Here is a 22,564-nt window from a genome sequence, read left to right on the forward strand (position 1 = left end):
AGTTCTGATTAAAAGCAGGAAGTTTTAGTACAGCTCACAATAAAGCAGCTGCCATAGCTTAAAATGTTATATACATAGTAATAAAAACGCAATCTGCTCACCTTCAACAGATTTCTATTTGTCGGTAAAACGTCGCCTCCTCAACACCAGCATACTCCCAAAACTGATAGACGTGCTATCTGTTGTTTAATATATCCAAGCAGTTCCTGTTTTCACTTTCATTTCAGCTTTTGATAACTTTTTTCTTTTTTTTTTTTTTGCTCTGAAACTATACAACTCAAGAAGGAAAACTTAACAAAATGTACAAAGACAGGTTTACTGATCATATTTATTTGAGAAAAACAAAAAAAAAAAATCATAATTTAAGAAAAGCCACAAATAAATCAAACATCAATAGGTCAGAAAATTACAACCAAATCACCAGGGTTGGAAAGATATTGAAACATGAAGTGAATATCAAATAAATGGGACAACCAAATGACACGTAGGATTCATAGTTCAGCTCAGACTTTCTGTGACTGGAAATCTGGAAATCTATCCAATAGACGAGTAGCAGCAATAACTTTGGAAAGACGAACAAACATTCAGTTTTTACTCGAGTTTGTAAACACACACTTTACTTGGCTGCATGAAACATCATCCCCACAAATAATACGGCACTTATAGGTACTTTCCACTTACAATCTGTATTGGAAATGGTAAAATAAAAAATTTGCTGGTTGAAACTTTTCCCTGCATCGGCTTCGCCAACATGTTTACAGCTTTTCACTGGATACAAAAGAAAGCTTCTAGTTTGCAGCATATCAGACCGAAGGGACAACGCTTTTACTCAGTGCAAAATCCAAAAGCGAGAGGTAATCTGAGGGATGTATGGAGATCATTAGTCATTAAATTATACAATTTCATGCAGTTTTGTCATAATAAATGCAAAAATTACATTACTTCCTGTCATGTGAGAACATCATTAAAGTGAACTTGTGGCTCAGAGGTTGAAGAATTTAACTATAACCACAGAAGCTCTTATAGCTCGTAGTGTGTATATTATAAATCATTTACAAATTTACTTTTTATGGTCGTCTTTGGCAAAAACCTCTGGGCTAACACAAAAACTTACAACACCACAGTTGTTTTTGACAAAACACAACTTTCAAAAGCAGGAATGGTTCAAAACATCCTAAATGTATCTTTTACAACCACTTGCGTTGCCAAGTGGCTTTTACTGGGGACTGAACTCCTCCTCCCATTCAGATCACACATTCCTGAGGGATTTCCAGCCCCTGGCTGGAGAAAGTAGTGTTCCTCTCCCCAGGAGGGAAATGTTACCAAGCATACACACACACCATACTGCCTCGCAGCAATTTTGTATTATAATGTTAACTGGTCTGGCAAAAGAGGGTACCAAGTCTCCCAAAGTCCTGCAGTATCAATCACAAAAAACCACCAATAAATATTTTTTTACATTCTTCTACAAATCTTATCATTAAAGAGGAACATGGCACACAAAGACACAAACATGGGGGAAAAATACATAGAAATCCAATAGGGTTAGTCAAGATAAACATACAGTACATCAACATCTGCAAGATATAATTTCAGCTCTTTACTTAAAAAAAAAAAAAAAACAACCTCAAAAATGTGATTTGCCACTCAACACTAATGTTTGTAAAGTATTTATAGATTCCCCAGAGATAATTATGCTCAGGCTGGCTCTAAGTCAGCCATATAATTACAACAAGATCTTATAAAAATCAGCTATGTTGGTCATACCATTGGTAAATAAGGAGGACAATCTAACACAGGATCAAGTACAGCTTTGCAACCTTTTATGAGTGAGATTTACTGAAATGTCATCATACTTTCTTTAACCACAGTCTCACATGATGCCTCACATCTACTCTGCTTTAAGAGAGATTTGTGTAGGCTGGACTGAGTGTTACCCCGCTACACCTTTTCTTTTAGTGTGTGCTGTACATAATGCGGAAGTGAAGGTGGAGGAGGCTGCAGCTCCGTGAATCTAGTCTCACTTCCCCCTCTACCTGGTTTCACTTGTGCACGATTTTCTGACACCTGGGTTTGTGGAGTTGTAGCAGAAGCTCAGCTCTAGTGGAACGTGAGAAGTTATGCCTGATCTCAAACTAAGTAACCCTCTCTGAGATCGTCTGGAGTGACGGCTGCTCTCCGGACACTCTCACTGGGTCGGGGGCCGCCGCCACGTTTGGAGACAGAGTGGACTGTTCTCCAGTCTCGCGATGATGGAGGTTTGGAAGCCCGAACTCCAGACGAGGAGGCAGCAGAGCTCTTGGTAACTTCCTGTGTACCACTTGGTTCCATAACTGTGTTAATGACTTAAAATAAAGAACAGAAAAAAATTTGTTAGCCTAAATCACTCCTCTCCATTTCTTTGCATATGAAGCATTAAAAAGTACAAATGCCCTTGATTTTGGTCAATAATAAATATAAGTTACTCACCCTCAAGTTGTCTCTTAACACGGAAAAGATTTCTCAAGATAGATGTGATTTCCTGAAACAAAAACATCTGACTAAGCTTAAACATACACCATTATACCCAGTAAGCATGAAGCATGAAAATGAAGCATCTCTCACCTTGTTATTAGCTTTGACAATAGGAAGATCACTGTCAGAATTCATCTTGGCCTCAATCTCTTCCCAGATATCCATCCTGTCTTCAAACAGTACCCTGAGTGCATTAAGCCAAAAGCAGCTGTTTAAATGTGTCTCACAACATCTCAATAAAAAAAAAAGTATCTTTGTCTCTGAACCTTGGCTGATGGGGTCTGGAGCATCTTTCAGGATTTAGAATAAAGAAATTACTCCTTAGCTTCCGTTTCTTCTATAATATCTTGTTACAGTTGAAAGAAAAACACCCTGTGGTCAAATCTCACAAAGGAAATTGTTTTTCATCCTCATCTTATCTAATAAGAAGATTAAATCTCTCTGCTCTCAGTTGCATATTGTCTGGGAGCTGACTCGCTAATTGCTGTAATTAAATAAGATTAGACACTCAGTGGAATCTGGCAGGCTGATAGGATCAATGAAGTTTTTCATCAAAGCCAGATTAAACATTGGGTGTATGTTTAAGGGTGTGTGATGTTTGTTCTTCACTTCTTACTTAATTTTGTCAGAAAGTTGCTCCATGTTTTCTCTGATAGCCATTATGACTTGATGCACAGGACTCAGTATCAAACTATCCCCTACGACCTGCAGGGGGAAAAAAAAAAAATTAAAGTCAACATCCAGCGTAAATATTTTAAAACAAGGAAAAGAAGCTTATTGAGGAACACCTCGTCTCTTGTTTGGCCTTGTTCCCTGGAGTCATGGTCGCTTAAGCTCTGGTCTGGCTCCCCTCTTGATGTACAACCTTTTTGGACCCCGTGGTTTAATCCAGCCTCGGGGTTATATGCAACCGACTGGAACGTAATCACATTCCAGAGGTTAGTTTTACAAAATAGATGGATAAAATCTTATTTTGCCGATTTAAGAAAGGCTCTTATTTACAATCAATAAGTTGCAAATAATAAACTTAAAGGTTTACGAAAGCAACAAGGGGCCGAGTATGTGAAGTATAAAATATACATTTGAATCATTTTTCACATTTTGGTTAAAAAATTTGGATATGCTCCAAAAAATAAATAAATAAATAAACAAAAAAAATAGAAGCCACAAGTCTATACAAATGTAGGTTACTCAATGGATGTAAAGAAAAAAGGAATAAATAAAGGCTCTCCTTCAGTAGAAGAATGATTTAATTTTTCATAATTTATAAATATATTCTGAGTTTGATCTATTCTCACAATGAAAACCACAGATACACTCACATTTTTAAGATTCAAGATTTAAACAAATTATAAACAAATAATTCTGAATACTGCATTTTTGCTCTTTATTCATTAAGGAACTGTTTGTAAAACATTCGAGACATATCCATCGCCTTTATGCTTCCCCGAACGCAGTTTGGATTCAAAGTAGTGCAGGTATTACGGAAGCTTACTTAACTAAAAGCAAAGTTATCTTCTACAAGCATGCTTGATGTACCTGTTCATGAGCAGTTGCTATGGAAACAGGTACATTATGTTCTGCTCCAGGAAGTTGTGGTTCACCATCACCTGCTACATCATGGATCTCTCTGGCTAAGATGGCCAAGTCTTTGGCAAGGTCTTGACTCAACCTAGCAGCAAATGGAAGATAATAGCAAACCAAAATACAGTCAGGGAGCTTTGCGTTTAAATAGACAAAAGTTTATGGTTAGTGAAGACATGAGGGCTCCTTATCCCAGAAGCATAGATAAGATGTTCTAGTATCTAAGCTCAGGTGTGTAATCAGTTACAGCTGCGTAGACTGAGTCCCTGAAAATGTGCAATATATATTAATATTGTGTTTAAAGGGGGCTTAATATTGCATTGATTTAATGTGATTTTATTTTCCCTTAAAATCAAATTGTGTAGCTGAATTTCCTCCCTCAAGACATCTGAGATATTTCCATACAAAAACATCCATTTGTGTAAATCCTCAGTCCAGGTTCTTCTCATTTATTGTGAATGAAGGAACAAACTGTGAAGTACTACTACAGGAGGTACTCATTTCTCCAAACACTCATAACACCTCTAACTTATACTTAGACACACTTCTGTTTACTTTGCAATTGTAATCATTTTAAAAAAAAAAGATTAAGCATGAATATATAATCAAGTTTTACAGTTATTAGGCTAAGATGTTCCTCACTTTCAAGTCACTGTGGATAAAAGTACTACTAAATGACTAAACTGACAAAAGGAAAATAAAATAAAAAAATCATTATTATATTGGTACTTTGTAACAGAATAGCTGTTAATAATGAATGCAATGTCAACATTAACACCACTTACAGGTACAATAAATATTTCTGCCTGTGATACAGGAACAAAAATTGACTATATATGAGCAACAGCACCAGATAGCGGTAATATTTCTTACCGTGCAATCTCAGCACTGTGGGCAGACCAGTTTTGGAAGGCCTGTCCCTCATGGTTCTCCTCTTCCGAATCTCTGCTGCAAGATTTTGGATGTCGAGCAACCACTGGCTGGGACCGAGGCTGACTATGTGAAGCTGAGGAAGGTTGGGAGCGTTTGTGTTTAAGATTGCTCCGGTTTGAGTCATACTCCTCATCGGAGGTAGAGGTATAGTCAGAGCCTTTCTGTCTCCTCCTGGAGCCTTGGCGTAGTGAATTGGTTTGAGGTACAGAAAAAAGGGGACCAGAGAAGTTGGGGAAAAAAAGAAAGAAAAGAAGGTGCCATGAAAGAATACTTTCAGGAAAAATACACCACCAAGTATTTTAGATAAGAGTCACCAAAACATTTCCCAGTGTGAGTAAAAGAAGTGGTGCTATGGAAGTCCCCCTCCCAATGTTTGAAACTTCCTCACTGTCCTTTTCAGGTTTAAAATAATTCACAACGTGAAATGAGCAGCTGACTTCCACAGAGCAACAGCCAAGTTCAAGATAAGAACCAATTAGATAAAAAAAAAAAAAAAAAAAAAAAAAAAAAAAAAAAAAAAAAAAAGGTGTGTACCATGAAACATTATGCTTGGTCAGGATTAGAACGGTAACCATCACATAACCTCAAAGCATGACAGTAGATGAAATAAAAACAAGTTCCTTCTTGATCATTATTTACTATACAAGTATGCTGTGAAGATGTGGGAAATAGAAGCATATTGAAAGATATTGACATGTTAAAGTTGGTGTTAATAATGTTATGAAAATCCCAGAACCAGTTCCCTTTGGAAACACAACTTCAGGTTGGCCAAAACATAACTGAAGCCTCTGTTAGCATAAATTGTGATCTATAAATATTTCAAACCAACTCACCACTTTCACAATTTCACAAAATATGTCCCTCGTCAAATACGGGCTCAACTTTTTTTTCCCCCCTGAATAGCTAAATTCACTGAAGATGAGTGTTTTTCTGTCTGATTAAACAGATGTATCACATATGAATGTAATATACTCACTTGCTGTGCTGCTAGCATATTTAGCACTGCTGGAGCGTGCACGAATGACTGGAGTTCGACTGAGCGGCATCTTCTGTGGCCTCTCCACAGGCTTTGTTCCCGGAGTGGAGACCCTTTGAATGGAGCTGCAACTTGACTCTGTGCTGCGGTTAGAGAACCCTGTGCTCCTACCTGTCCACTGTGGGGTGGAAGAGCTCTCGTTGTCACTGGGTGTGTTGAAAGAACCAGTCCGCTTACGGGGCATTGCCAGCATGTCCAGTCTAGAGAGTTTCTTGGTTTCCTGGGGCTGCTTAACAACATTGCTTGTCTCCTGAGACATCTTGTCTGTCTCTGTCCCCTCATTGTCTGATGCGTCTCCAAGTCGAGCCCGGCGAAGTATGGAGGCTCTGGTGGGTCTTGGGGTTGTTAAACTGTTGGCACGATTCAAGGCTTGAGATGTTTTAGAAGTTTTGCCGTCCTCTTTTTTAAGGGGCATAGTGTACTTCCTACGTGTTTGGTTATTGCTGTACTCCTGATCGGAGTATGGTAAGCTCTGAGGGTCATCACTTAGGTCGGTGGAGCCATGCTTCCCTACACTGCGTCTCAATCCTACTGGCTTTCTGACATGTTCAGTCTTAGTAGTGTTTTTGGATCCATAAGAATGGTGCTTTTCAGATGACGTAGAATGATGATTGGAGTCCTGACTTGCTATACTAGCTGAAGACCTCTCCCTCTGGAGGCCACTAGCAAATTGTTTTTTAACTGAGGCATTCGGCTTAGTCTTATTGCTATGTTGACTTACTGTGCTGGAAGTGTCCACATCAGAATCCCCAGACAGAGAGTCCACAATGGGAGATGGTGTGGTGGCTGATTGTTCTGCCTGGAGTTTGGCCTGCAGAACAGCCAAGAGATCCTCCGTCTGTTTGAGGTAAGAATGAGTGTCCTGACTGCTGGCTCCCTGGAGTAATCCACATTCTGGGTCTCTTTGAACTGGCTGACTAGAGATGTTGGGGAGTCTGGCATTGCTAGGCTTCTCCTTAGTGAAGCTCTCCTGCCTGATTAACGGCGGCACTGGGGCTTCTTTGCCTTCTGGATTGGTGCTGTGGCCCAATGCGGGGGCTGATGCAGCTGGTTTGACTTTGCCCAAATCCTCACTTCCTTTCTGTTTGGTAAGAGTGGCTGTTGAAAAAGTTCTGCCAACATGTTTTCTTTCAGCCTTTGGAGTGCTGGGTTTTAAGCCTCCACGCTGTGGTTTGGACTCTTCCTCCGACCCAATGTAAAAAGATGTAGATTTGACAGGAAGTCTGGGCTTGTCCTGTTGTTTTCTCTCCTCTGTATCCGACAGCGGTTTCCTCCTCTGCTCTATGATGGATCCTTCATCTGACTTGCTGGCATCACTCAGGCTGTCAGGCTCTACATCATCCTGAACGGTTAACCTGTGAATACTATCTTGATTCCTAGGAGTTGCAGAGCTACTGTTTTCTACATCGAACGTTGAGTTGGGGTTATAATGAACATGAATACTGGGAGTTGGAATGTCACTCTGGTCCCCCTGTGGTACCTGCGGCAAGATGCGTCTAGTCTTTGAGCTGTCAGCTTCTGAGCTGTCATTGTGACGGCTGATTGTGGCCTTATGGATGATGGTACCTTGTGCTGAAATGGAACATTTATAATGCATATTAACCACACATACTTAAATTCAGTATCATTCATATTCATCAGGAAGTCTCATTATCATTTCAAATAGACCAATGTCTCGTCAGGTGGCTTACCCCCTCCTGACAGTTCCATCTGGGGTGGGATGTCAAAGAGGCCAGACGAAGGGCCAGACTCTGTGTAGCTGTCTGCTAAGCTGGCCCAGCAAGACATCCACTTAGGAGCCCCCTGTAACACTGCACCTGCTGGCTGACCCTGTATGAGAAAGAATACAACTTATTCATCATCTTAAAAAAACAATTTTTTAAAGAAAGCAGAGCGGATGATCATGACCCCTTGGTTAAAATAGTTCAAATTAACAACAAAGGATCAATCTATTAAGTATGCAGTAAAAATCCTTAACAAATAGAGATTTTATTTTTATAATCTGGTTAGACAGAGAAACCCAAACAAGAAAGAACCCAGAGCCTGTGAGGAAAGAAAAGCCATTTCATGTACTAAAAGAGACACCAAAAACAAGTGAAGGCAGCAAATCAAGATGACAATCATTCTGCAATTTGAGGCTTACTGACGCAAAATGTTCATTAATTGTTATTAGAGTTGGTGTTAAAATTATTTTTCCATTCATCATTCCCACCCTGAGCAGGAGAGGTTACCTTTACCGGACTATGCCCCTGCTCTGGAGCTGGCTTCAGCTCCCCACAGCTACTCTGCCTATGCTCCTCCCTGCCCTGAACAATAACAGGTCTAAATGCTGATGAGGTTTCTGCTTCGCTCTGCTTCGTTCGCTCTTGGCTGTCAACTCCAAACACCTGTCAGGAACAAAGCATTGTGATTGTATAAGTGCATGAGAGGAAAAAGTAGGGAGTACCAACATCCATGGCTCAGTGTGGTCTGGACAAGCAGACGAGGCTGGTGAATAGCAATGCCAACTTTTTCTTTTAGGCAACATGCTGGGATTTTAACTTTTTGGAAACTTTTCTGCGAAATGAACAGAAATCTGAATAAGTATCTTGCCTGGTCAATCTTATTCCGCGCCTCTTCTATCTCTTTATCGTGACCATCTGTTTCAATGGTGTAGGTTCCTGCATCACTCAGACTGTCATCTTCTTCATTTCTGGGGCTCTTCACTTCCGCACTCTGAGATGGCATGACAGGGGCCTTGAGTGGGACAGGCTGGTGGATCGGGGAGGAAGCCTGAGGCTGGACAGGACCATCAGATGGAGGAGGACTTTGAGCAGACTGTGAAACCACCACTGTCCCTCTTTGAGTTGATTTAGGGGAACCAGAAGTATTTTTGCTCCAGCTAGAAGAAAAGTTCTGCTTCTGTTGTTTGAGTAGTTCAGCAGTAAATTCCTGTGTAAGTTTGGATCGGCGGCCTACGCTGCTAAAGGGTCTGACAGACACAGACGATGTCGAGCGAGAGGAAAAGCTGGTGCTGATTCGGTCTTCTGTCTTTTCCTTTCTCAGAGAGCCAGCTCTCTGAAAGCCTGAAGAAGCAGGTCCCTTCAGTGGCATAGTGTAACGCTGGGTTGGAGGAGTGATGGACGATGCAGGTGGGACTTGTTTCTCCCCAGTAGGGCTCAAGCTCTTCCTTCCTTTCTCCTGCTGGACCTGGAGGCCTGAGGGCTCAGGTGGGGGAGTTGTATTTGTAAAAGATTGGGACCGCTTCTTTCCGGGGTTATCCTCAAAGAATTCAATGACAAAAGCTTGGTGAGGCTCAGTCTTGGTTTGACTGGAAATAGACTGGGACTCTGGTGGAGAGTAGGACACAGGGTCCTCGGAGTCTTGGGAGTTGAAGCGTTGTGGTGGTGAAGCCCTCAGGTTGTGTGGAGAAACCTGGGAAACAATATAAGAGTCCGACTGGAGGAAATCATTTCCATTGATTGCAGGACAGCCTGAATCACTGCGAGAGCTCTCCTCTCCATGGTTTGCTGATGATGGAGACAGAAAACGTTAACTCAACAGTCAACACATTATTTCAACTGAAGTGTTTTCTCATATCAAGAGACTTTTTTTTTTTTTTTTTTTTTTTTTTAAAAAGGACCAACCTTTAGTAATCGTCAGGACTGATGGCTCACTGTTTGTGCTGTACAAGTCTTCACACTGCGACCTCCTCCTCAGCATGCTAGCATTGCTTTGGACAAGCCAATCAGCAACTTTACTTTCTGCTGACATCACCTCTGTAGGTGTGGTAGCGACTTCTGTGGACAACTGCTTACGCTGTTGGCGCAAAGCAAACTTGGTCACATGGTCTTTGATTTTCATTCTGCCTGGTGAGCAGTTATCAAATTCAATGGTGAAGGAGGCGTGACTTTGGACCACAGGGGGTGTTGGGGTTGAGTGGGCACACTCAGTGGGATCTGCAGTGTCCTTAGTTGGAACCTCTTGAACCTGTAACTCTGGCTTTTTGGTCGGTCGCTGTTGGAATTCCTTTGTTGGGATTTCAAAGTAGCTTGGCTCCCGGCGGTAAGAGAACGTGGTCTTGGCCTGACTGTCTGACAATGAACCGTTGACTTCATATCTGGGAATGTCTTTAGCAGGTTCTGCAATCAAGCCAGAAACAACATGGCAGTAAATATACATACATGGCTTTAGCTAAGCTTCCAAATAAGCTACTGAAAGCACCAACTATTCATATTTTTATATATTCGAACTATACGAGGGAAGGTATTTCCATGTTATTCTTAAAAATTTCCATAAATAACATGAAAGATTCAGATGTTAAGTTGGGAAAACTAATCATCCAGCTGGTTTTTGGATGTGGTCAAATATCACTTTAGGAGCTCAGAGTCCAGTGGGGGGTAGCTGAGTGATAATCTGTTTCAGTCTGGGCAACACGAGGAGAACAATCACCCATCCACCCCCCTCCAGCAGCTTACAGGGTCATAATCCATCACGAGGCAGACAGGCAATGCCCACTGGCCTGGCAACCACTCCATAACTGGCAGCCAGAGACCTGCCTTGAGCTTACCACCATCCATCTCTCAGTGAGCGACAGAAAGCATCAGTGGTAGTGCCACAAAAGCTTATCACTCCAAACTGGGATCTAATTCACATGTATGAAAATATCTAATTCAATAACAAACTATATCTGAGACTGAACATATACATAAATAACAAATACATAAACAAATATAAGATACATTCTCTGACCTGTAGATTCTTGTTCTGGCATTTTTCCTCCTTTGTTCAGCGTTTCATTGGATGGGTCCTCATCCTCCCCCCACCAAGATGGCTGGCCATACAGAGGTGTAGGCTTGGATGTTGGAGAATCTGTAGTAGCCAGCAGACAAATACAAACACAGTCACAAAAACACTATCAGGTACATAATCTACTCTGGGAGGAAATAAATACATTTTTATTCATTTATAAGACATTGAATCTACTTTAGTTACATAAAAAAATAAGATGTGAAAGAATTTGGAGGATGCAACAACTAGATCAGAGAACTGTAGTCTCCACTTCTTGTAATATTCTGAAGACACAAAGAGTATGGAAGGTTAAACTATAATACCAGCTGCATCACACAAACTACCCAAATAATCTCCCTCATGTGGCAATGACAGTTAATCCTAATCTTCAAAGAAAAAACAAAAGCAATACAACATAGGATAATGCCTAACCAGTGACTACCTTCCTACGATGTCCTCTACGGTTTGATTTTGTGCTTGTGTTGTTCTCACTCATATGTAAGTCGCTTTGAATAAAAGCGTCTGCTAAATGACTATAGAATAGAATAGAATAGAATAGAATAGAATAGATACTGAGACACTCTTCGATAACGTGAGTAAAAATGTCCTAAAAATGTGCAACCAACAAGATGCAGATTTATTCAATTAATCAGATTTTACCATATCCTGGCACGCTAGTACACACATGCCAGCAAGGCTATAATGGACTAATCAGATAATCCAGGAATCACTTTTTTTTTGGCCTGATAGTTAAGAGTAAACAAGTTCACTGGAGTTTAAAGTAGGTACAAAAATGTAAGCATCAGCAACACTTCACCACTGTTACCCTGGACACATACACAATAAGACATCAACAAAGTTAGGAGAGAGACAGAAGGGCATGCTACCCATTCCTTTCCACTTACTTAATTCTCCAGTTTTGTCTAAAGAAAACATGAGCAAAAATAAACTGTGCACTGGGCACAGGGCTGAATTGTGTAGAACTGATGTCAAACTAAATTAAAGAACATGTATAAGAAACTGTATAAAATGACCAAAACAGCTCTCATGAAAACTTGAAGAACCAGATATAATGGAACATCCAGAGGCAGATTTGAACAGTTTGTGAAAACAACTTCTAAATAATTATATATCCTAAAATTCGGTGGATGACAACTGCATATTATACAGATTATATATCTAAAATACAGATTTTTTTTTTAGTTTACATAACATTTTCACAGGCAATTAACAAGAAAAAACAAGATGACAAAATATTACTTTTTTTTGTACTGGCATCAGAAAAGCTGCAAACTTTGTTCATGCTCTTTCCCTAAAAACCCAAAAGCAGACCAGACCCTTATGAAGCAACCTAGGCCTGCCTGAGTCACTGTACAGCTGAAACATCCTGCTCCACAGACAGCTGGGGGATTGGATTCACTCCACATCCTGTACAGCTGCATGAGAAAATGAGCTTCAGCACACAGAAAAGGGAATACACTCAGAAGGAGGTAATTGTATCAGGCTTCTTTTTCTTCTACTTAATAGTAAGCATGGGCAAAAAAAAAAAACAAGTTTAATGCAACAAATCATTATCCGGAAAAATAAACTAAATGTAGATCTGATCAAACAAATTCAGTCAACGAGAATTCATTTGCATCAAGTCAGAGATATGCAAGAACAGTCTGTTGCGTGAGGAAGCTTCTCTATGTGTGATCTCTTCTAGCAAACGACAAACCCACACATATTTTGGAGTGGAAAAATCTTGATTGAGGAGCAGTAAATATATCAGAAAAGTAGAAGCCAAATAATCTGAGTATTTATTCAAGCTTTAGTTCTTTACTGTCTAGCCAAACTGTGAAATACCACCCTTATCTTGTTTTGGCTGTACATTGAGCGAGACAGTGAGTTTACTGCTCAGTTATCTCACCGATGAACTGGCTCACAACAACACAGTGCAAGGTTACTTTAATTGCAGACAGCAACCGCAAACCCACAAGTAAACATAGTTTCAGTGACACTATTCAAAGAATTTGCAATGGCAGATTTATAATTTACATTAATTTATTATTATTAATTATATCAAGTGCCTTACCAGTGACTATGGTATGGTAACTTCACGAAAGTACAATCATATTAATTAAGGTTCTGCCAGAAGATTATATTAGTTGTATTGATGAAAAACAGATCTCAAAATATGCTGTGTTTCATTTCAGGCAGTGAGATGAGAATGAAGCCACAGATGGAAAAGTCCTATTTTAAGCATTGGTTGTAGTTTTCCCACTCAACTCACAGGGCCAAATTTGGGAGTAGAAAGCAAAAGAACTGCTTTGTCAACAGCAGCTGGGATAGGTTTGTCACCGTGAATGAGTTGTATTCACTTCTAGAGCGCCAACGGTCTGCTGACTTTTCCACTGTTGCCTGCGCTGTAAAACATGACCGACTAAATGCATCTCAGAACAGAGAGAATGTGAAAAACTGTAAATACAGCTAGTCACAAATCCACCATTAGGCACATTAACAAAAATGCCAGGTTGAAACTAAGAGCTGCCGTTCTTCCATAACATGTGTTAAATCATCATCATGCTTGGTAGCACCCCTCCTCTTGTCAGCCGTCAGGCATGGCTGACAGAGATAAGACTGCTTGTCTTTAACTCCTCAGTCCTTACTTACAAATGCTCACTCTACCAACCCCATGATGTCAAGATCAATTTCTTCACCGACACCACAGGGTTGAAGCTTCAGCCTCTTTACTCACATGGTATCTTAATCTCACACCAGGGAAGCTCTAAATAAAAGCAAAAGGATCTATGTGCAAAGTCACGCTGCACTTGGAGACTCACAAAGATTTCCTCTTCCTCTTGTGTGTGAGCAGAGTATTCAAATCCACTTCAATTAAAACCCTCACGCAGGAAGAACTACTAAGCCAATCTATGCTAATATAAACCTCCTTCCTTCCTGCTAATACACATCTACCGTGTTAGTGTGTGTGTGGACGCAGTTGCTCACCTGTAAGGGACAGGGCCCTGCGCTCAGCCCTGTCCTGCAGTTTAACATTGGCGATAGAGTGTTTGCTCTTCTCTGAGCTGTGGAGTAGTTGTTTTTCCTTAGCCTTAGCTTCCAGGGATTTTATACCAAGCTGCAACTGGCTGGTGTACTTCTCATGCTGTGCAGAGACAGAAGGAAAACAGGATGTGAAGAACTGGCCAACAATCCATACAAATGTAACAGTTCTCGCACATATAAGGAAGGATATCCACTGGGGACATCTTTAGTTTAAACTCCATGTTATTGTCTTCATGTTATGTTATTGTGACACTTGAAAAAGTTAAACAGATGACAGTGCAGGAAGAATGCAAAAATAAGGCAATGAAGTGTTATCCAAAGATACAATGAGGCTTAACCACTTCTTCACGTTACACAACCGACCATATTTCAGGCCTAAAATCAGAAAGTGCGACATATTTTTTTAATTTAGCCCTTTAATCATACAGTTCATACATTAATTATTCTCTCTTTATTTTACAAGGTATTTAAATAGTTTATATGTTATCAATCAATTGCAAACTATTTGCTGTTTTAATATATTTATCAGTTAGATCTTCTGTTTAATCCCTTTAAATGCACAGCCCTGATGCTTTTAACAATTAGAAAAAGATTTCAAAGAAAGTTGTAAATAATAAGCAACTCGTAACATTATTTGGTGGAGCAATATTCCACAAAGTAACCAACATATCACTTGACAACACAGTGAACATAATGGGTTTTACTGTTCTAAGCAGATCCATGTAAAGCATGTCTCCTTCATTAGATCTCTAAAAGCTGAAGAGGTAGTGAGTTTTACTTACTTTCAGAGCTTCTTCTGGGACTTTGTGTTGACTCTTCTCCAGGATATAAACATGAGCATGTAGAGAAGGAGTTAAAGTACTCAAATCTATATTTTGTACTCCTACTTTTTCATATAAACTCTACATACATTCCCACTTAGGCCCAAGGAACACATATACAGCACACATGTTGTTAAACCATCATTAATATAAGTATGGCTTCATCAATTTGTGTTTAATTTACACTTTTTCCTTTTTTCCTTGCATGAGAAGATCAAAGTGTGTTCTCCCACTGCTGTGGTTCACCAAGTCCATCCCTCCAAAATATAAATCACCACATTTTCTTACTGTTATCTAACAGTAGAAACAGTAGGGGAGAGGGGTGGTCAAAGGGTGCTGGAGTTTTTCTGTCCACAGTTGACCATAATCTAAAACCCCTGACCAGAAACCCATACAGGATTAACACACCAAAGCTGTAGAGGACCACAAACGGAAATAAAATTTATTTAATGTCCAAATGAAACAGCCACTGATCACTGGCTCATTTCTGCACAGGCAAGCTAATGATCAACTCAAGTCTGTTGCAGCTGAAGAGTAGGAAGTCAAACAACAAAACAAACCTAATCACAATCAAGACAATGGTAGCATAGTCTGAGTAAACTTTGAAGGAGAGGGAGAAAAAAAAGGATATCGTAACCAAAACGAATGACGTCCGACAGCTTGAGGGTGATGTAGGTCTGGTCGGGGATTCTGAGGTCATTCACAAACGTCTGTAAAACAGAATCAAGCCAATGTGATTTTCACTGTAAATAAAGTACATTTGCACACTCACAGTTGGATAAAACCCTTTAATTCATTGTGGAATGCAGTCCGTTACCATAAGGTGCTTTGCAACTAGCCTCCTTTCCACTAAAAGTTAATCCACCAGCACATTGAAACTGATTGGATTATGCTGTTATGCAACAGCACATGCAGTTTTTAAGGCTCAGCAGAAATAAAATAAAAGGCATAAGTGTTGAACTACAGTACTAGATGCCTTCTGTATCAGTTAACAGTTACTGACAGACGTTCATGTTTATGCTCAGAATGATAAATTTGCAGAAACATAAGAATAACACCAAGCACAAAAAAGCTGATCATGTTCTACACAGACTAAATGAAGGTAAACGGGAAAGGATTTCAGTTACAGGTCCTGTTCTGCTCTGATTAGTTTGGCTATGGTTACGTGGGCCAAAGAAACACTGTCAGAACAATGACTGGTTTCTTCCACAACCCCAACTCTGGGTTTTATTGGAACAATGGTGGAATGAAATGGCAACAGAGCAGAAAGCTGAGAGAGCTACAGAGTGACACAGAAAGACTAAAGGGGGGGATGCTAAGCCACCAGGAAAGTCCAGATCCCTAGTTGTCGCTCAACAGCATTACTTTTGTGCCTCTGGAATGGTTGTGGACTTGAGACAAAAGTCTTGAAAAGAGCCCTGTGACTTTTAACCTCACTCTGGATAAAAAAGGGAGTCTGGTGGTAAAAATGGTGTAACTCACCCCGTTCAAGCTGCCCAGATCTTTCACCATGTGCTCGTCTGTGTTTGGATCATAGTTGATCACAGCATGCTGTTTGTCAACACTGCGAGACTGCAGAACAAAAGCAAAACAAATTAAAATAAATAAAAACATTACAATGGAACTAACTTTTTGACAAACTGATGCAACTCACACACAAAAAAAACCCCACAAAAACTAAATCAGAGACTTCCCCTATGGTTTTTAACTGCAATGATGAGTTTTTTTTAATGAGACACAAGTTAAATTATTAACTGATGATAAACAAGTGCTACATTTTAAATCACACAGCACACAATACCCTGAATATGTTTAAACACTATGTTTAAACTTAATATCAATACAAATATATTGAATTTTAAAACTCTTTTGTAACTTCAGATAAGAAAAATAAAAAAATTAAGATTTTGAAAGAAAAGTCTGTAAACAAGTAACATGGATGAAAACTAATACTAAGTGCTTCAGTGCATCATGTAGCATTGCATTATAAACAAAGAGTTCTGTCATGATAATCAGCGCTTGGTATCAGAAACACTCAAGACACTTAGTGCCAGTTAACCAAGTTCATATCTCCATCCCAAAATATCTGACCCCTCTGAGTTTCAGCCCTTATGAGATTGTGTGATAAGAAGAGTTGTGTGGCTTGATGACTACAAAAGTGAAATTCCTTTTGGGAATCATGAAAAAGAATAGAGGGACCATCCAACTTGCTATTAGTACACAGCTGACACTTTCATAAAGCTTTGGCGAAGGCGAGGTGATACAACACAGTACACATAGTTGGCCATTTGCATTTTTACAGAGGCACCATTAATATTAAAAGATAGTCCAAGTTTTGAGGCAACATCTGCTCTGTACCAGAAGATGTTTTTTTAGGGAGTGTATATTTTCAGCAGGATGATATCAAACCACATTCTACATGCATTACAACAACATGGCTCCATGAGCTAGACTGGTTTGCCTGCAGGCCACACCTTCCCGCCACTCAAAACAATTAGCATATCATGACAGAAAAATTTAACAATGGGAGTGCCAAACAGCTGAGCAGCTGAAACCCAATTATCATGGAAGAATGAGAAACCTTTACCTTTCAAAGCTAAAGCAGCTGGTCTCTTCACTTTTAAAGAAGCTTTGGCGAAAACGAGGTGATACAACACAGTGCATCTCCTGTTCTTTTTCTTTTAATTAGTTCCTGAAATCCAGTCTAAAAATCAGCTTGTTGTTTCTTTTTATTGAATTGTCAACATTGAATGTTTCAGTTGCTTTAACTTCAATTAGATAAAATATATAGTTTGCAAATATTATATCCTGTTTGGTTTTTAGTTTTACGCAAACCTGAATTACGTTTTCATGCTGGCGTCCACCCTCAAATCTTTAAAACACATAGCTGCCTTTCACAGTGTATAATTGTCCTTCCATTAATTACATGCAGACTGAACAAGTGATTCAGAATGACACATGGTCTCTTTTTTTCTGCTCATTAGCACTTTGGGCCTCTCTGCCACAGCTACGCAAAGGCGGCACATGACTGCCAAAATCATTTACTAAATTAACACTGTTCTCCAATGGAGCATGTGTAGGCTTGCCATGCTTTTAGTATTTTTACATTAGAAATGTGTAAACATCCCATAAGCAATCTTTTAAAATTTCTTTAAGTCTTATTTATTTCTATATTTTGAATCAAACGTGACAAAATACTCCATCCATTTTCTTAACCACTTAGTCTAGTTAAGGGTCACTGGGAAACTGGAGACTATCCAAGCAATCATAGGGTGAGAGGCAGGGTATATCCTGGACAGATTGCCAGTCCATTGAAGTTACAAAATACTACAGAAACAAATTAGAGTCACTAGGAAGTCACATCACAATAAAATGCCCTCTGCTTTGTTATTAGTAAATAAATCCAACATATCAACTCTGGACTTCTCTCAGGAAAAAAAAAAGAAATTGCCACAGGACCTCTACCTGGACCTGGAAGGCTTCTTTCTGTAAACTACACATACAAAAATGTAACTTTCCTTTATGAACCAAGAGAAGAGAGAATTTTGAAAAAAAGAAAAAAACATTGTGATAGCTTTTTTCTTTTTGGGGGGGGGGGGGGGGGGGGGGGGGGGGGGGGGGGCATAACTCTTCCTCTAACATACTACCCCAATGTAGTACAACTCTGTAACCTGTATGGAACAAAAACAAAACAACACAAGTGTCAACATATAGATTTGGTGCTTCTTTATTTTTATTCTGTGTGCAAGTTGCATAGACCTACTGTTATGGTCCACATTTATTTTTTATGCAAAGTGCTTGTATTGAGGGATCTTAAGGATTAATTAATCGTGATGTTTAATACTACAATTTATTGTGAAATTAAGCAATTGTGACAGCCCTACAACCCACAGTGATGGATTTATCAACTAGTTTACCTCCTTGATTGTTCCACAACTGGCTTTAGCAAAAGGATACTACTCTCCTAACGATGCCAACTTTACTTTTTGATAAGATCATTTATAGTGAATATCTGCTTTTCTTACTAAACATGATTCTCATGGTTCAAACTTTCAGCTGTCATTGTGGACAGAGGAAAAATGCATTAAGTTAGCCACAAAAGAACCCAAAATTAAATAGATTGAGAATGATCTTGTACAGAAATGCACTGTGTGCCAAATCAGAAAGTTATCCTTAATCATCAGCAGTCTGCATCATTCCAGAGATGGAAAAGCTGAGGTTTTTCCTGGATCCAATAATGTCTAAATGTGAACATGACCAAAATTTCATTCTAACCAGGCTCTGTGGTTGGCAGAGCATTTCTGGTCTCAACACACAAAATAATCGTATAAACAACCTCCTCTATGGCAACATTCCTAATTTGCCGGCCTAAATACAGAGAGAAGAAAAAGAAGGAAAAAGTATTTGACAAAGACCACAATGAAATTGTGTTCATAGCAACACATAGAGAAACAATGCAGTGGAATACTTGAACTGCAATTTAAGTGACTGTTTGAAAGGTTGTCAGAGGAGACTGTCACCAGGTTCATCCTGAAAAACGCTCGCACACAAACCATGCAAGCAGCCTCCCAATCATTTTTGCCATGCGTATATGACTCGCTGCTTTGTGTGACATCATTTCAGGAGGGGTGCAACATTTCCTGGCCATCTTTTACAGATGACACTGAAGACCTGTTTGTTTTGTAAACCCCAACTTCACTGAAGCGGCTCACCTGCAGCATTAGCTCGCAATCATCCCGACCAACAAAGATCATCTCCCGGGGCAACCTGTGGCGTGTGCCCGAGCTGCTGACCAGAAACCATGATGTCACGCTCATGTTGGGGCCACGTGTCAGGATCTTCTTAGCATCCTGGATGAAGACAACATTTAGAAGAATAGATTAAAATTCAATGCCTGTGTGTCTGAACAATGATGAATGATCTGAAAGAGTTATCCTGTGACAGCTTGCTTAAGTCAAAAGATTACAGAGGGGAAGTTATCACCTCGCCCAAGTTAAACTTGTTTATCTAACCAGTTTTTGTCTGGCTGTGTTACAACTCACACAATTAAATAACCATTTACAACATTTACAACAACAAAGTACTGAGAAAATATAGTGTAAAACAAAAGTTCAAATAGCTCAAAAAATATGTTTTTCCTAAATATGAGTGTGTTTTTAGTTTTATTGTTGTGTTATCAGTTTTGTTAACCGTTTTTGATGATTGAAATGTAAAATGTTGCTGTGTATGGTTATGAAGTAATCTAACATATCTAATTTCACATGTTCAGTTGCATTTCAATGGATAACAAACTGCAAAGGTTGACATGGATTTTACATGTATTCCTTATAAGAGAACATTCAATGTACTTTGGCCTAATCCTTTTAAACTAAATATGTCCACATAACTCCTAAATTCATTAATTTAATCGAATAAAATATCCAGAAAACATGAAACAAACAACGTAAATATTTATGTAAATGGTTGAGAAACATGATTCAAAGTTCCGCCATAGACTAACATGAGCTAAAAATTCAACCTGAGTGCAGGTTTTACTTCCTGAAACATTTGTTAAATAAAGAATATTGACCAGTACACTAACCAGTCTTCTTTTGTTAAATCCCAACTTATCTATGGTTTCGTACACGAAGTAAAACCTTTTATTTGTGTTTTGGGGGGGGGGGGGGGGTTGTCTTATGACTGTTGTTTGTCGGTGACAGGGAATTTGTTTAGCTAACGATGGCGAGCCGCTGACACCGAAACCAGCTTTCTCCAATGATTTGTTCCCAACAGGGGGCTTACCTTTAATGCCTTCTCCGTTTTACGCCTGAGTGAAGCCAGTGTTTAACTCCCTACTGCTGTAGAATAAATTCGACATAAAGTTCCGCCAAATGCGCCAGATGACACCGGACAGGTAAACTTCCAACACACCCTCTTCCTCCGTTGGGAATGACAACCAGACGAAACTCTCCCCTGACGCCTCTTCTCTCTGTCCCGACTGGGTGACGTAGCGCTACAAGTCCCATCAAACGACTTAATCTGAGAAGAGGAAGAGGAAGAGGTCTCACTCTGTAACAAAATCCATGCGGGATAAAGAAACGGGCATCCCTATAGATAAATAGATAAATAAATAAGCTAAAACAATTTCTCCGTAACAGTAAGAATATTTCTCAGTAACATAACTTTAACATATACCTCTAAAAAAAAGAACATTCCAAGAATGGCAGTAGAGTCCTTTCTTTAAACTTTAAAAAAAAAAAAAAAAAAAAGTCTGATGCTTTATAGGCAAATAAATAAATAAAAACAGAAATGCAAGCATGTTAATTATCAAGCCAATTATCAGAAAAAGAGAGCGCATGCGTATGGCAAGAAAACGCAAATTCATCTCCTATTCAACATGTAGTGAGTTACTGTTTAAATACACGATCTAGGATTGTCTCGTAGCCCGGCCCATAGTTGACTTTGTTTGTCCAGAATTTTATATACGAACGAATGATAATCGCAATTCAACTCACATGAAGTCATTTCAAATCAGTTTACATTATATGATTTACTTGATCATTTGCTCTAACTTGAAAATTAAAACAAAACCTCCGGGGTTGGTCTTTGGATATTTTTTCAAAACCATTTTTAACTCCACTATCCGCTAGATGGCACTCTAGTTTAATCTACAGTACGATTTCATATATATATATATATATATATATATATATATATATATATATATATATATATATATATATATACATATATATACATACATATATATATATATATATATATATATATATATATATATATATATATATATATATATATATATATATATATATATATATATATATATATATATATATATATATATATATATATATATATATATCATACATGTCTTTTGGATGGTGGGAGGAAGCCGGAGTACCCGGAGAGAGGCCACAGTGCTAACCACTGCGCCACCATATATATATATATATATATATATATATATATATATATATATATATATATATATATATATATATATATATATATATATATATATTATTAATAATAATAATAATAATAATTATTAATAATAATAATAATAATAATAATAATAATAATAATAATATTGTATATATATATATTCATTCATTCATTTTCCGAACCGCTTATTCCAATTCAGGGTCGCGGGGAAGCTGGAGCCTATCCCAGCCGGCTTTGGGCGACAGGCAGGGTACACCCTGGACAGCTCGCCAGTCCATCGCAGGTTAGTTAGATCAGTTAACTATAAACTCCTGGACTACAAAAATTATTATTATTATTATTATTATTATTATTATTATTATTATTATTATTATTATTATTATTATTAATAATAATGACTGTATTATTATTATTATTATTATTATTAATAATAATAATAATAATAATAATAATAATAATAATAATAATAATAATAATAATAATAATTTTTGTAGTCCAGGAGTTTATAGTTAACTGATCTAACTTGTTTCCAACATTAAAAAGATAGCTATCCCATTCTCACTTAAGAAAAAAATACATGCTTGTTCATCAGTTTGTTACAAAAACTCCATGAATATTTAAAAAATTAAATAGTTCTCATGAGATCATCTCCCTCTACAGCATGTTATTTTATGTCCAACTTATTGTTTAAGATTTGACGCTTTAGATTCAGAATTCTTCAGAAGAAAACATCTTTCAAGTACTATGAGGTTACAGTCATTCTTCTGAGGTGTCCGTGAAAGGCAACGAACAAGCTCCATTGTGTAGCTGATCCTGCACACTCACTGATGCGACATTAAGAACAAATTTTTAGTAATAAAACTATTGACAATGAAGAAATTAGTACAAGTAAAATGAGCAGCAACATCAACCTGAT

At 38.5% G+C, this 22,564-nt stretch overlaps 1 protein-coding gene across 1 annotated transcript; it reads right to left on the reverse strand.

Moving 5' to 3' along the window:
- Window positions 1-402: 402 nt before the first annotated feature.
- On the reverse strand, window positions 403-20,613 carry cep170ba (centrosomal protein 170Ba). Its single transcript, XM_079262592.1, has 19 exons — window positions 20,485-20,613; window positions 19,416-19,553; window positions 16,186-16,275; window positions 15,341-15,413; window positions 14,665-14,750; window positions 13,826-13,982; window positions 10,799-10,918; window positions 9,694-10,188; window positions 8,660-9,576; window positions 8,299-8,454; window positions 7,759-7,897; window positions 6,008-7,639; window positions 4,972-5,209; window positions 4,054-4,186; window positions 3,303-3,428; window positions 3,131-3,219; window positions 2,605-2,698; window positions 2,470-2,521; window positions 403-2,345 (listed from the first exon to the last, which is right to left on the reverse strand). Exons 2-19 carry the CDS (start codon window positions 19,518-19,520, stop codon window positions 2,131-2,133), a joined length of 4,917 nt encoding a protein of 1,638 aa, XP_079118718.1. The 5' UTR covers window positions 19,521-19,553; window positions 20,485-20,613; the 3' UTR covers window positions 403-2,130.
- Window positions 20,614-22,564: the final 1,951 nt, after the last annotated feature.

This window comes from Telmatherina bonti, assembly GCF_933228915.1.
Source record: "Telmatherina bonti genome assembly, chromosome: 22".
Lineage (NCBI taxonomy): Eukaryota > Metazoa > Chordata > Actinopteri > Atheriniformes > Telmatherinidae > Telmatherina > Telmatherina bonti.

Bases quoted from the DNA above. Each gene is read 5' to 3' on its own strand.
- cep170ba (XM_079262592.1), bottom strand. From the start codon at position 19,520: ATGAGCGTGACATCATGGTTTCTGGTCAGCAGCTCGGGCACACGCCAC. The intron at 14,751-15,340 runs GTTACGATATCC...TACAAAATATAG, and splicing joins GTCGGACGTCATTCGTTTTG to ATTTGAGTACTTTAACTCCT. The intron at 10,919-13,825 runs GTGAGCAACTGC...TGGCTACTACAG, and splicing joins CAGGGCCCTGTCCCTTACAG to ATTCTCCAACATCCAAGCCT.